Source organism: Cavia porcellus, unplaced genomic scaffold (assembly GCF_034190915.1).
Source record: "Cavia porcellus strain 051 isolate PalLab524CR breed Dunkin Hartley unplaced genomic scaffold, mCavPor4.1 scaffold_23, whole genome shotgun sequence".
NCBI lineage: Eukaryota > Metazoa > Chordata > Mammalia > Rodentia > Caviidae > Cavia > Cavia porcellus.
This window is the reverse complement of record NW_026947506.1, coordinates 36,707,057-36,722,030: the sequence shown is the minus strand read 5'-3', so window position 1 is coordinate 36,722,030 and position 14,974 is coordinate 36,707,057. Positions and strand designations below refer to the sequence as shown.

The following is a 14,974-nucleotide window of genomic DNA, read 5'->3' as shown; positions in this document are numbered from 1 at the left end:
AGTGAGGCTTTGTAGAAATGCAAACCCTCCCAAGTTGCTGGTGAGAGTGTAAGGTGGGTCAGGCACTGGGGAAAACAATTTCCCCAGTGGTTCATAAAGTAAAATTTTTGTTGATGAAAGGAATGAGATGCTGATCTACAATATGATGTAGTTGACCCTTAAGAAACTATGCTAAATCATACATAGTATCACTTGCCTGCACTCCCAGGACTTGAGAGGCTGAGGCAGGAGGATCACAAGAGTAAGGCCAGCCTAGGCTATGTAGCAAGACCCTACCTCAAAACAGAAAAAACTATTATGCTAAGTGAAAGTAGCCACGCACGGAAGGCCACACATTGATTCCATGATTCCAGTTAATGTGCAATGTCTCATTAGGCAAATCCATAGTGACAGAAAGTAAATTGGTGTTTTTTAGAGGAGCTGGGGGTGAGGAAGTGGAGGATGAGGGCAGTGACTCTGTGGGTACTAGGTTTCCATTTGGGTGATGAAACTGCTGTGGCAGTCGACAGTGGTGGTGACTACACAATTCTTAGTGTGCAAAAGCCCGAGGAACATGCTTTACAATGGTTTACATGGTCAGCTTCATGTCATGTGTACTTAGTGAAGAATTCCAAGTCAGACTCAGGCATGGTGGCACACACTGGTAAGCACTGTGGAGCCTGAGGCAGGAGGATGGAATGTTTGAACCCAGTATGGGGAACGTAATGACTTAGGAAGACTCTGTCTCAAACAAACAAACAAATTGCTGGAGATGTGGCTCAGTGCCAAGGCCCTGGATTCAATCTCCAGTACTACAAAAACAAAAATGAAAAGAGTCCTAGGTCACCATAGCCAGGCACATTGCTATGATGCTCTGGGGTGTGGCCTGGGTGTTCTGGCCCCTGGGAAAGCGCATATCCACCTGTGCAGAGGAGACAGGAGCTCAGAGAGATTGTGATGCGTCCCAAATTGCATGGATGGTCCCAGTAGCCACATACGTCCTGCAGGAAAGAATGACAGTCTACCCTGTTCTGTCCCCAGCGCTGGCTGCTTCTTTGGTGATGAGGTGAAGGGCAATAGCGAGTCTGCACCCAGCGACACTGACACCACCTCCGAAGCAGAGAGATCCGGGCCTGAGCACTCTGCCCCTCAAGAGCCTCTGGACAGTTCCAGGGACCACAAAGACAACTCAGCCCTGGGCCCTGAGACTGAAGGGACTGCAGAGTGTATCTTAGAGAACACCTGTCCTGATGTAGAAGGAAAGGAGGCCGCTCAGGCCTCTGTCACCAGTGAGCACCCCAACCTGGCCTCCGCCCCGGCTGAGCTACCCTGGACCAATATTGACCTGAAGGAGCCCAGGAAGGTGCCCAGCCACTCTGCTGCAGGCTTTGCTGAGACTGTGGGCCTCTCCTCCCTAGGGCTTTTCCCTCTAGGCCTGGATGAGCCCTTTGGGGCGGATGACCACCCACTGTGGGCCTGGGTGTCCGGGGGTGGCTGTGCAGTGGAGGCTGGTTCTGCGCTCAAGTGGTTCACTGTCCAGTCGGGTAAGGGGCCCTGCAGGGCCAGGTGTCCACAGAGGTGGTCTTGTGGAACATGGGGCATGACCTGAGGTGGGGTTGGGAGGGTGGCACTGATCCGCTGACCAAAACCTTGGGCCAGTGTGCAACCCTGGTCACAACCCTCTCCCTGTCCTGGCACTGGTGGTAGTTTTCTAGGCTGAATTGTTAGGCTGGCAACTTGTTCATCAGGGTGACTCCAAGGGGACAATGCACAGGACATTCAGTAGAAGTTGAGGCTATCTAACAAGCAAGCCCGACATCTAGTTAAGTGGCACATGCCTGTAAGCCCAGCACTTGGGAGGCTCATGCAGGAGGATCACAAGTTTAATTTAGCAAGACCCTGTCTCAAATCATAGTAAGGGCAAGGGCTGGGGATTTAGCTCAGTGGCACAAGCACCTGCCTGGCAAGGGCAAGGTTGTGAGTTCAATCCCCAGCACCAAAAATAAAAAAAAAAATATGGGAAGGAAAGTTACAAGGTGATTGTGATGATAACAAAAATTAGTTAGGGCTGGGAAAGCAGCTTCAGGGGAAGGTCCGGATTCCACCTCGAGTAGTGCAAACAAAATAGGGGTGGGGTGGGGAGAGCAAGCTCTGGCCTCCGCCCAGGTGCAGGCAGGCCAACACCTGGCCCTGAGGCTCTGGCCTCCTGCAGGCCTGTCTCCCTCAGTGCAGACCCTGTCCCTGTCCATCTCACCGGCCCAGACTGCCGCCTGGAGGAAGCAGATCTTCCAGCAGCTCACAGAGAGGACCAAGCGGGAGCTGGAGAACTTCAGGCACTATGAGCAAGCTGTGGAGCAGGTGGGTGCCCAGCTGTCCCCGAGCCCAGGCATTTACCGAGCACCTGCTATGTACCAGCTCTGAGCTGGGGAGAAGGGGCACACAGCAGCATCCTTGCCTTAAAGATGAGGAAATGGGCTCATTCACCGATGCAGCCATCTTGAAAATCTGTTGAGGCACCAGAGGGCCTCAAGACCTGGAGAGGGCAGCAGTGTCCTAGGAGGTGGGCAGGGAAGGCAGTGGTGAAGCACCTTATCCTGTCTCTGTCTGAGGCCACTTCATCCTGATCCTGCTGAGGTTTGTTGAAATGAGTCAGGATGGAGTGGCTGGTGATCCCGGCCATCCCCAAGGTACAGCTTGTGCCACCCGAAGCAGAACCCCAACCCTGGAGGCCACCATCAGCCTGGGGAGCTGGATCCCAGGAGCCTGGCTCCCCTCCAAAGCCTTGGCCTAGGCTGGGGCAGTCAGGCTGGAGTCTCGGTTCCTCTCTGACGCTCAGCCAGTTTTGGCTCGCACTGGATGTGTGATACAGAGGAGGTGATGCAGGGACAGCTTTGGCTCACTCCAGAGCCTGACATTCATGGAGCAGGGTATTGGAACCGGGCAGCTCTGGGGTGTGAAAATGGGACTGGGCGTGCAGGGCCGGGGGCCTGCAGTAACAGTGTCCCCATGGCTTTGGCACTGGCTGCAGTCTGTGTGGGTGAAGACCGGAACCCTGCAGTGGTGGTGCGATTGGAAGCCCCACAAGTGGGTGGATGTCCGCGTGGCTCTGGAGCAGTTCACCGGCCACGACGGGGCCCGTGACAGCATCCTCTTCGTCTACTACATAGTCCATGAGGAGAAGAAGGTATGGAAGGGGGCAGGGAGCTCGGTCAGTGGGATGGGAATTACTGGAGATGGGACACAGGCAGGGCATGGAAGCCCTGGCTCCAGAGTCTGTGTGTAATTTACAAAGTTCTCTCCTCCACCATGCTTGTCCAGAGCCACCTGCCCTCCCACTGCTGCATGTAGATGCTTGGTTTTGGTTTTGGTTTGGTTTTTCATTTGTGTTCTGAGACAAGAGTCTTGCTATATAGTTCAGACTGGCCTTGAAATTATGGTGATCCTCCTGCCTCAGCCTCCTGAGTACTGGTATTAGGTAGGTGCCACCATGCCTGGTCAAGCCTAGTTTTTGAGATAAGACATCAGGCTCAAGAAGATGGTGTTGTCACCTCCCAGCAGCTGGCATGTCACAGGCAGTTCATGTCAAAAGCATTTCTTTAAAATGTCATGAGGAGCTGGGGATTTAGCTCAGTGGCATAAGCGCCTGCCTTGCAAGCCTGTGGTCCAGAGTTCAATCCCTGGTACCGGTAAAAATACAAAAAAAAAGAATGTCATGAGGAAGCTGAACATGGTGGCACATGCCTATAATGTCAGCACTCTGGAGGATTAAGGGTTTAAACCCAGCCTGGACAATTTAGCAACTGAGGGAGATCCTGTCTCAAAAATTAAAACAGGGCTGGGGATGTAGTTCAGTGCAAAGGCCCCAGTACTGCCCCCCTCCCAAATGTCCTGAAGCCATTTGCTCACAAAGTACAGTTTCAGTGTTGGCACTTGCTCTGCCTAGTGGCCACATGTGATTCTGGCAGGGTGACAGCCCTGCCAATTGTGCCTTTTCAAATAGTACTTCCACGTGTTCCTCAACGAGGTGACGGTGCTGGTCCCAGTGCTTAACGAGGCCAAGCACTCCTTTGCCCTGTACACCGCAGAGAGGACTCGGCAGAGGTGGCCTGTGCGCCTGGCCGCTGCCACGGAGCAGGACATGAACGACTGGGTAAGTGAGTGGTGGCCCCAAGGGCTGGGGCAGGGAGCACAGCTGTGGCCTGCCCAGCAGTGACCAGCTGTGTACCCACACCAGCTCGCTCTGCTCAGCCTGAGCTGCTGTGAGAGCCGGAAGATCCACGGCCGCCCATCCCCGCAGGCCATCTGGTCTGTCACCTGCAAGGGAGACATCTTTGTGAGTGAGCCCAGCTCAGACCTGGAGGCCCAGGACCACCTGCTGCCCTGTGACCAGATGTGAGTAGACAGTGGCCTCTCCTGTCCCCCGTGCCTGCGGCCGATGCTGCAGAGCCCCCCCCCCCCCCCACGCCTGGCCTGTACCGCACAGGTGCCAAGTGCACACAGGGCCGGTTTCCTAGCCCTCCACACGCCCACTCAATTGAGTGGGATGGGCAGGATGTCAGGGGGGCACGCAGTGCTGTGAGCAGGCTCCGTCCCCACCCAGGGGCTCGTGGCCAGAGTCTGCATCGCTCCCCTGTCCCAGAACTCAGCCTGGAGCTCAGGTGCCCCGCTGCTGCTGAGCCTGCAGCACAGGGCTACGCAGGCGGTGAGGAGAGGGAGGAGTCACTTGTGTTTCCAGGGAAGGGTGGGCAGCAGAGCAGCGTGGGGGCAGATGCAGACTTGGTGGCTACAAGGGCAGCGCTGCTTTAGACACAGTAGAGGCCAGACCTCGAGCTTGGATTGCTCAGTTGGGGCATTTAAAGCTCCTAAGGGAAGCAGGTGTGTTCATGTACACTGGCAACCCCAACACCCTGGTAGGCTGATGCGGGAGGATGGCAAGTTTGTGTCCACCCGGAAACCTAGAGATACTCTGTCTCAAAATGGATGGGGATTTAGCTCAGTGGCACAAGCGCCTGCCTGGCAAACATGAGGTTGCGAGTTTGATCCCTGGTACTCCCCCACCAATGGATAGAGTGGGGCTTGGCGCGTAGCTCTCCAAAGCACCATGATCTCCAATAGCGCAAAAAGAAAGACTAAAAAGACTCTAGCGGGATTGAGGTAGCCTGAGGGGACTGGTGTGAACAGAGCCCTGAGGAGGATGCGCAGGGGCACGGCCTGGTGAGGCTGGGGTTGAAATCAAGTCCTGGAACCCCATCACCCCCAGCCTTCAGTGGAGAAAGGGATCACACATTCACTGAGCCATGTGCGCCTGGCGCCCTCTGGTGACAGGGACGTGGCCTCAGCCCGCAGGAAGCTGACCCAGCCCTCTGCTTGACAGGCTGCAGTGTCACACCCTCCGATGCTCATGTAAAGGATTAAACAGCATGTTCCTGCCCTGCCACCACACTGTTTCATTCCAGTACTGGGGACTGAATACAGGCCTTCTTGCTCAGCTTCATCCCCAGCTCTTTTTTAGAAATATTTTTGACGGGGTCTTGCTAAGTCAATAAATTGCCCAGGCTGGGCAGCCTGACCTTGCTCCTCTCTCCTGTCTCGGCCTCCCACAGAGCTGGGATTATACGTGTGTGCCACTGTGCCTGGTTCTGCCACCACATTCAGGCTCCTGTACCTGTCACTGGGTGGACTGCCCAGTCGCATGTTGCAGCCTCCATGGGGCAATGCAAGCCGTTGCTGACCCCTGTCCCTGGTCAGCATAGCTCAGGGATAGGGGGCAGGCTGCTGAGCACTGCCTGCCTGGTACTGAGATCCTGCCTGCCACACACTGCTTCTCAGCCCTCGCAGCGTTGACTAACACACAAGGGAGGCCAGGCAGGTCACGGGTACGTCTGGTCTGGAGCTCTGGAGTGCAGAATACCTTGTCTGTGGAGGCTGCAGACAGTTACCCCAAGAGGGTAGCAGGTTGGTGGCCAGGCTGAGGTGTCTGTCCTGCTCCCCGCTCCCGGCCCCCCAGGTTCTGGCGGCAAATGGGAGGTCACCTGCGGATGGTGGAAGCCAACAGCCGCGGCGTGGTGTGGGGCATCGGCTACGACCACACGGCCTGGGTGTACACAGGCGGCTATGGTGGAGGCTGCTTCCAAGGTGAGCCTGGCCTTGTGCTCCTCTCTCTAATCCCCTGCCCGACACTGGGGCCTCTGGCCCAGCACTGACACTTGACTTCAACAGCTGGCTGACAGGTGACCTTTACCACTGCCAGCCTGCACAGAAGGACACTTCCTGGCCAACGCACGAGGCAGAGGAGCCCAGAGACCAGACCTCACCTCTGGGGTGCCCTCTGGGAACTCAGCAGTGTGGCTGTGGACTATGAATATTCTAGAAGGCAGCTTCTGGGGTCTTATAATACAGTCAGCCCATTTCACACACAAGGGCTTGGGGTGGATTTGACTGGACCCAGGACCCAGCTCCGGATTCCATGGCCCAAACTCTAGCATTGCACCTTGGGAATGGGGGATTACTGAGCCTCCCAAGGGATCCCCAAGTTTTGGGAGCAGAGTAGAAGGTGGAAGCAGAAGCAATGCTGAAAGGACATTCTGTACCCCTTGTGGACCCCGTGCCCCATGATGGGAAGCAGCTAACACTTGCACTGTGGTCACTAAGACCGCAGGACTCACATCTGCATGGGCTTGACGGCTCCTCTGTGTCCATTTACATGAAGGAAACTGGGGCTCATAGAGGTTGTGTGCATGCACTAAGGTACCTTTCAGGACAAGGGGTGAGCGGGGTGCTTCACACCTGCCTGCTTCTGAGTGAAGGGGATGCCTGAGATGGGGTGTGTAGGTGGTGGCCTGGGAGGTCTGGTGTGCAGCAGATTCTTCCCATCAGGGTCCAAAATAATGGCCATGGTGGGGCAGGGGAGGCGACCCTAGCCAGGCCAGGCCCTTGCAGATGAGCTTCACACACCTGCTCCCCACCTCAGCTGCCCTGGCTCCAGCCACACTTCCACCTGTTTTCTGCAGGCTTTGGGGCTCCAGAGGTCAAAGCAGGGCCCCAGGCCAGTGTGGAGTCCCAGGCTGCCCGCAGGGCCCCAGGGCTGGCATAGCCTCCATCCCAGGGGCCTTGTCTCCTTCTAGGCCTGGCCAGCAGCACTAGCAACATCTACACACAGTCAGATGTGAAGAGCATCTGCATCTATGAGAACCAGCGCTGGAACCCCGTCACGGGCTACACCAGCAGGTGAGGGCTCTGGTGGCTGGCCGGGGCCACCTGGCCTAGGAGCAGCTTGTTCTCTCCCCTTTCTATCTCCCTCTCTCTTTTTCTCCTTCTCCCTCTCCCTCCTCTCCTTTCCTTTCCCCACCTCTCTCCTCTTTTCTCATTATTATATTGAGGGGTTGAACTCAAGGTCTTCACGCTGAGCTACATCCCAGTCCTTTTTTACTCTTTATGTTGAGACAGGGTCTTGCTAAATTCAAACTTGCAGTCTTTCTGCCTCAGCCTCTCAGTGCCCTACACACGTGGTGGCTTTGCTTGGGATTTCTAGCGGGAGGGTGGCAGTGCTAAGGCCACGCCTCCTGTTTGGTGATTTAGGTTTTCTCTCTTGGTGTGACTTTTGATGTTTAAATGTATTTAGTCCAGTTGCTCAGTCTTTTTTCTTTTTTTGCCTTCATTTACGTGTGTGTGTGTGTGTGTGTGTATACGCTGGGGCTAGAACTCTAGGTGAGCATTCTACCACTGAACTACACCTCAGCCCTTATTTATTTTATTTCAAGGCAGTGTCTAAGTTGCCCGAATTTCGATCCTCCTGCCTCAGCCTCCCACTGGGATTATAGACATATACCACCCCTTTTTATCATTTTCTTTATGTAAAGTCAGAGGACTTTTTAAAAGCCCCTTTGAGAAATAATTTTCAGCTGTCCCAAAATGTTAGTCTTCTTTTGGTCTTTTCAGATGTTCAAAAATGTAAAAACCATCCTTACGTTGTAGCTCTGTATCAGAAGAGGCAGAGTACCTGCTGACACCGAGGGTCATCCTTTGTCCACCCTGCTCTACAGGTTTTGGCCCTCCACCTGTGATGTCAGGCTGGACCTAATCAATGTGTTACTCAAAGGCCAACTGTTTTGGCTTTAGGTTTCTATTTACTTATTTTGAGTTAGTATGATTGTATTTTTTCAAATGTACATTTTCAAATGTCCATGTGTCTTCCTGCATTTTCACTAGCACGTGGGCCACTTCCATCCTGGGTGTCACAACTGTGAACCGGTTGCTTGAACTCTGCTTGGAAGTCAGCTGACCCATCCAGCCATCTGCCATCTGCTATCTAACTGTCATCATCATTTTTTCTTTTCTCCTCTGCTTTTTTTTTTTTTTATGTTAAGCTATCTCCTTTAAATTTTTTTTTTTTTTTAATTTTTAAGACAGGGTCTCAACTAAATCATGCAGGCTCGGCTCAAACTTTTGATATTTCTGGTAATCCCAGAGTACTGGGATTAGGAAGCCAGTATTCAAACCCTAACACCAGGAAAAGAGAGGTCCAGAATGATGGCCACAGACTGCCATGACCTCAGTAGACAGCTCAGTTCTTAGGGCCTGGGCACCATGGTAATATGGGGTAGCCCCAGTTGGTGTTCCTGTTCTGGGGGGTTTTGTGTTTACATTTGACCCCAGTAAGCAAGCCACTCGGGAGACTGCTTTTTGTGGGGCTGGAGTTCAGACCTGTTCCCTCAGGCCCTCCCAGGAATGGGGTACAAATCCGCTACCAGGGCTTTCTGGGGTGGGTGCTGCTCTCGGTCCCCAATGTCACCCCGTGCCTGTCGTCCTGCTGCAGGGGCCTACCCACTGACCGGTACATGTGGAGCGATGCCACAGGGCTGCAGGAGTGCACTAAGGCCAGCACAAAGCCCCCGTCCCTACAGTGGACCTGGGTAAGCCCTCCTGTCCTGTAGTAATCCCCTGGTTTTTGACTGATAGGGGGACATGGGGTCCCCATTCTCACTGACTTATCCCTTCCCAGGTTTCAGACTGGTATGTGGACTTCAGCGTTCCTGGTGGCACAGATCAGGAGGGGTGGCAGTATGCCAGTGACTTCCCTGCGTGAGTATCTCTGTCTTGGGCTTCATGGGCCAGGTCCCCAAGCACTAGGACCCTCTAGACTCCCAACTCAGCTCATGCAGGGCTGGAGTAGGAGGCCAAGGGGCTCAGTAAACAGGCAGAGGCAGCAGCATGTGGCTCCCTCAGCACTGGCTTTGTCCCTGCTGTGCCAGGCCTAAAGGTTCTAGAACATTCTGGAAGGATCTGGTGTCCCAGGCTGAGGGGTTCCAAGAGGGTGAAGAGGCTTAGCACATCTGAACTGGAGGACCTGGAGGTGGTCTGAAGCCAGGTTCTGAATGACTGGTGGTGTGGGCAGCCTAAAGGAGGATGTCGGGGGAAAGGGGACAGCACAAGCCCCTTGGAGCAAGGCTGGCACCATCTTGGGAGGCCGGAATATGTAGGCAGGTAGGAAAATGGATCAGTGTCAGAAGAGCCGAGCCAGGACCCAAGTGACTTCCCACCAGACCCAGCTGGGAGGCAGAGGCCAGCCCCAGAGTGAGAGCTGTGTCTCAGCCTCAGACCCTTGGCTACAGAGGGCTCCTGTTCTCCAAAAGGGCTCTGACGGGGTTTGGGGAGGCAAGGGGCCCAGAGCTCCCGAGCTGGACCTGCTGCATGGAAGGGAGGCTGTAGCTACCAGGTCCTTGTGTTACAGAGTGGTTTCTTTAGAAATGGTTGCTAACTAAAAAGTATTCCATGACCTTGCCTCAAACAAAGGACTGGACAAGACAAGCCCAAAATGGTGTTAAACATTTACTTGAAGAGTATGGGATAGCCAGGTGTGGTGGTGCACGCCTGTACTCTCAGCACTTGGGAGGCTGAGGCAGGTGGATCCTTGTGAGTTTGAGACCAGCCTGGGCTACAAAGTGAGTTCAAGGCCAGCCTGAACAGCATAGCGAGACCGTCTCAAAAAAAAAAAAAAAAAAAAAAGGAAAAAAAATAGGATAAATGGATATAGGGGAAACCAGCTCTGCAGAGGGAACTTAGGCTGAACAAGGAGAAAAAAAGGGTAAACACAAAAATAAAAGTGCATTTCAGTCCCTGAGGAACGCATGTAGAACCTCAAGACAGTAGCGGCTAGCGGGTCTTCTTTTATGCCTTGTACATCTCATGGGGGCTCCCAAGAAGTCCTATATACAGGGCTCTTGCATTGCCCTGGGGTCTCATAATTGACAGGTCCTGCTCATCCCCTCCCCGCCTAGCTTTGCCAGGCCTTACCTCTGTCACCTGGAGGCTGCGCTTCAGCGCTGACCCCCTTGAGACAGTGGGAGCTGTCTGAGCGAGGCTTGTCTGCTGTGGCATCTATGCATTGTGGTGGAAAAGAGCAGTTTAATATTTTTAAAAATTTATAGCCTTGCGTGGTGGCTCACGCCTGTAATCCCAGCACTCGGGAGGCTGAGGCGGTTGGATCATTGCGAGTTCGAGACTAATTGAGCTCAAGGCCAGCCTGAACTGCATAGCGAGACCCTGTCTCAAAAAGACCAAAAAAAAAAAGAAAAGAAAAAAGAAAAAAAAATATTGTAGTAAAATCACATTGCCATGAGTCCTTCTCCAAATTCTTCCCCTTACTTTGCACACACTGACATCATCATTCTTGGCACTTTCTGAAGCAGCTCTGGAAGTCCTGTTTTGTGTTTGTAGTTGTGCTCTCCTGAATGCCTCGATGTCCTGAATCAATTCGAAACGTTTCCCTTTCTTGAACATTTTGATTTTGGGAAAGAGCCGGAAGTGTTGTGGTGCCAGATCCGACGAGTAAGGTGGAAAGGCCATGCTAATGTTTTCATGAGCCTGCCTTTCTGCTGGATAGCACGGGGTACAGTATTCACTCTATTTTTTTTTTTTCTTTTTTTTGGTCAAATCTTATAAAGATACTAATGAAAGGGGACTTCTAGAACTGCTTCAGAAAGTGACAAGAACAGTCAGATGAGTGTGCTTGAAAGGAGGGAGGGTAATGCCTTTTATTGTAATGCATTTTACAAATTGAAGCATTTTCCGTATATGTTGGTTATGCCTTGAACTTCTTTGCTCCCCTGACCCGTGCCAAGGCTGTTCGATAGCAGTTGGGAAAAGAATGTGCACAGTGTCACTTTCCAGAAGCTTCCACAAAATCGGTCTTGATTTCACCTCTTTTGCCCTTGCAGCTCATACCACGGGTACAAAACCATGAAGGATTTTGTCAGGAGGAGGTGCTGGGCCAGGTGAGATGGAATCACAGAGTGCCAGGCCTGGCTACCCAAGGAGCTACCACTCCAGGGGAGGGACTGTGGCTCCTCTGGGCCAGACCTGCTGGGGACTAACCCTGACCTGGTCCCAAGGGAAGAAATGGAGAGGGCGGGAAAGCAGAGTCAAAGTAAATGTCAGCCCAGGAAATGCCTGCGGCTCCCCGTGCTCTGGTTTCTGAAGAGTTTGTTTTAAAGAGCAAATAAGACAAATGTCACTGGCAGGTTCTGCTTTCGGGCAGGAGCAGAGGCTGGCCGGGCTGGGGGAGGGCAGGGAGCACTTCCGCTCACCAGGTGCTCTCTGGGGTCCTGCTGTCTTGCTCTAGTCCGGGCAGGGTTGTCCACCCTAGTCCTGTGCACTGAACCTTCTGAGTGTCTTCAGCAAGTAACTCTGAGCAGCGATGGGTCCTGAGTTTTGAGATCAGCCTGGGCCCCTGGGCTTGTGTCGCTTTTCCCCATATAGAAAATGCAAGCTGGTGACCAATGGACCCTGGCTGGAGGTGGCCCCCATCGCCCTTGGGGACGTGTCCATCATCCCAGAGAGCCCAGAGAGCACAGATGGTGATGGCCGCAGTCACAACATTGCGCTCTGGGCCGTTAGTGACAAAGGCGATGTACTCTGCCGCCTGGGTGTGTCTGAGCTGAACCCTGTGGTGAGCACCCTCTTCCCAGCCACCCTGTCCTCCCAGCTGCTCCCCAAAGTGAAGACTTGCTTTGCAGTCAGGCTGGGCTCAGGCCTCCCCAGGCTAGGTCTCCGGGATGGGGGGAGGTCCCTGGGGCCTCTGAGCAGTTGGTGTTGAGGGTGAGGCTGGCATGAAGATATGCCATCTCTTGGGGTCTAGAGCAGCAATAGGGACAAAGGTTGGTTCTGCTGACATGGAAGCTCTTTGACATATGGTATTCTGAAGCCTAGGGCTTCAGTGATGACCAGTGTCAGGCTGTGGTCAGGACTGAGTCGGAAGGGGCTGGGTCCATGTTATACCAAGGTCACCCCATGATGTGATGTACTTCCTAGAGTTGCCCACCCTCAGGCAAATTTGGGTGCTGGACTTTGCATCAGTCCTGGGCCAGGGGACCTGGTGGCTCTGGAGGTCACTTTGATGCCCTTCCCCTGCCTCCAGGGCTCCTCCTGGCTGCACATCGGCACTGATCAGCCCTTTGCCTCAGTCTCCATTGGGGCCTGCTACCAGGTGTGGGCTGTGGCTAGGGACGGCTCTGCGTTCTACCGGGGCTCTGTGTCCCCCTCCCAGCCAGCTGGTGAGTACCAAGCTGTGGTGGAGACGTTGGAGCAAGGGTCCCCATATTTAGTGCCACCTCTGGAACATTAGGCCTCCCTGGCCCCACACTGACCACTCGGGGAAGGTGAGTCATACTGGCCTGCTCTGTGCCAGGTATGCAGACAGCATCCAGCTAGGAGAGGCTGGCAGTGGTGGAAATATGGGTGGCAGTGGCTGGCACATAGACCCTCTGTAACAGTGGATTTGAAGGGTCATCACTGAGGCTAGCGCTTGACTGCATACCAGGCTATGTGTCTATATTACTGAGGCTGGTCCACTGGGCCCCATCTTTAGAGCTTGCCATGGTCCCTGGAGGGCCCTGGACCAGGCCAGGTCGGGTGGACCAGGGTGTCGGGTGGATGGTGGTCCTGGGTCAGGCTGGGTACACTCTCAGCTAACACCAGGCCCCCCTGTGCATCTGTGGCCCTGGGAAATGAGACTGGCCATGACAACTCAGCCCACTGTGAGCTCTGGAGAAGCTGACATCCCCAGAGATCTGGGCTGACAGGTTTGATGTCCCTTGCGTCCTCCTGAGTCAGCTGTCCTGTCATAGGTGACTGCTGGTACCACATCCCATCACCTCCCAAGCAGAGGTTGGTGCAGGTGTCCGTGGGTCAGACGTCTGTGTATGCCCTGGATGAAAATGGCAAGTAGTTTGGGCTGTGGTGTGGTCAGTGAAGAGGTGGAGTTCCCTGAGCACCCCAGAGGGATGACGGGCAGGTTCCACAGACTTGTGTGGGAGGCTGGGGATGGATATCCTGGTGGTCTCTTTGCAAGGTACCCAGAAGCATTCAAGACTTTCTGTTCCATGATTTCCCAGGGCACAAATGATAGCTAGGCAATTGGCCCACCTGTCAGTGTGAACCTCCCAGGTCATGGTGACCATGGAGCTGAGACCTCACAGCCTGGGCCTGGCCTTCGGGAGCCATCCAGGACCTGAACCAGGCCAGAATAGCACAGTCCATGTCTCATGTCCACCATGATAGGCATCCTGCCCAAGGTCAATTTTGGTGCCAACCTCTACCCTGAGTTACCCAGGCCTGGTAGGTACTGGCCCAGTGGTGAGACCCTGCTTGGGCAGAGAGCAGACTGCCGATCACTTGTAACAGTAGAAGCATCTTCTGGGAGTATCTTCTAGAAAGTTTCATTCAGGTCAGAGGTACAGGAGGCACAGGACTGGCTCTCAGCCTTCTCCAACCCCCACGTCTCCTTGAGGTGGGCTCTGGCCAGAACCTTTAAAGATTGTGTCCTTAAGTAGCTGGGTGTGGTGGCACACACCTGTAATCCCAGAACTTGGTAGGCTAAGACAGGATTGCCATGATTTTGAGACTACCCTGGACTACATAGTGAGTTCAAAATCAGCCTGAACTACATAGTAATACTTCAAAAAAGTAAGAATAATATAACATAACATAAAAGGGTCTACCACCGCATGTGGTGCCACACAACCTGTAATCTCAGCACTGTGAGAGGCTAGGCAGGAGGATCGGAAGTTTAAGCCCACCCTGAGCAGTTTAGCAAAACCCTATCTCAATAAAAAGTAAGTAAATAAATAAGGACTACGTATATAGCTCAGTGCAAAGCCCTTGAGTTCAATCCCTGCTTCTCTGACGGAAAAAAAAATTGGTCGTCGTTATGGGTGAAATGGCTGAGAAAAGACAAATTCAAGACTTGAAGTCCGGAGTGTTTATTACAGATCCACCTCTCTCTTTATTTGTTTAAAAACTTCTTTGTCCTCAGTTTTTTCCCTCAGTAGAGAGGCTAATGTCGCCAGCCCTGCCCGGCACAATGGGACAATTATGAAGCTCAGGGAAGCCCAGGCATAGAAAGGGCAAGGCTGGCTGTGGTCCAGACTTGGCTGCAGAGCTCGAGGGTTTGGAGAAGTGGAGGGGCACTGCCTTGGCACACAGCACCTCAGCGCCCCCATACCTTAGGGGCAGGATGGGCTGGGGGCCTTTGCCATTGACTTTGGCCTCTTCTGCCCCAGGGAACCTGTGGTACCGTGCGGGAGTCACGCCCAGCTACCCACAGGGCTCCAGCTGGGAACATGTGTCCAACAATGTACGCAAAGTGTCAGTGGGGCCCCTGGACCAGGTGGGTAGACAGGGCACTGGGTACCTGGGCATCTTGTCCCCCTTACTGGTCTACCCCTCCTGTCCCAGTGACCCACAGTGGCTGCTGGGTAGGGGCTTCAGCTGGTGTATGTTCCAGGTCTGGGTCATCGCCAATAAAGTCCAGGGGACCCATGGCCTGAGCCGGGGGACTGTGTGTCGTCGCACTGGCGTGCAGCCCCGAGAACCCAAAGGGCAGGGCTGGGACTACGGTATTGGGGTGAGTGGGCCATACTGGCAACATTGCGCGTGTCCCAGGCTGACACAGTACTAGCTGCAACCTGGCATTGGGTTGGGGTTGGTGGAGGCCCCA

At 53.9% G+C, this 14,974-nt stretch overlaps 1 protein-coding gene across 3 annotated transcripts in view; it reads left to right on the top strand.

The window, feature by feature from the left end:
- Window positions 1-14,974, top strand: part of Tecpr1 (tectonin beta-propeller repeat containing 1) — a 31,228-nt gene that overhangs the window by 14,700 nt on the left and 1,554 nt on the right. For all 3 annotated transcript variants that reach the window (XM_003469886.5, XM_023565178.2, XM_063234156.1), the window contains 15 exons: window positions 1,021-1,523; window positions 2,192-2,337; window positions 3,008-3,163; window positions 3,980-4,129; window positions 4,214-4,371; window positions 5,987-6,114; window positions 7,104-7,206; window positions 8,795-8,891; window positions 8,981-9,060; window positions 11,196-11,252; window positions 11,737-11,926; window positions 12,395-12,530; window positions 13,104-13,196; window positions 14,538-14,644; window positions 14,762-14,881. In XM_003469886.5, coding sequence (XP_003469934.2) covers window positions 1,021-1,523; window positions 2,192-2,337; window positions 3,008-3,163; window positions 3,980-4,129; window positions 4,214-4,371; window positions 5,987-6,114; window positions 7,104-7,206; window positions 8,795-8,891; window positions 8,981-9,060; window positions 11,196-11,252; window positions 11,737-11,926; window positions 12,395-12,530; window positions 13,104-13,196; window positions 14,538-14,644; window positions 14,762-14,881 — 2,224 coding nt within the window. The remainder of the gene's footprint in view (window positions 1-1,020; window positions 1,524-2,191; window positions 2,338-3,007; window positions 3,164-3,979; window positions 4,130-4,213; window positions 4,372-5,986; window positions 6,115-7,103; window positions 7,207-8,794; window positions 8,892-8,980; window positions 9,061-11,195; window positions 11,253-11,736; window positions 11,927-12,394; window positions 12,531-13,103; window positions 13,197-14,537; window positions 14,645-14,761; window positions 14,882-14,974) is intronic.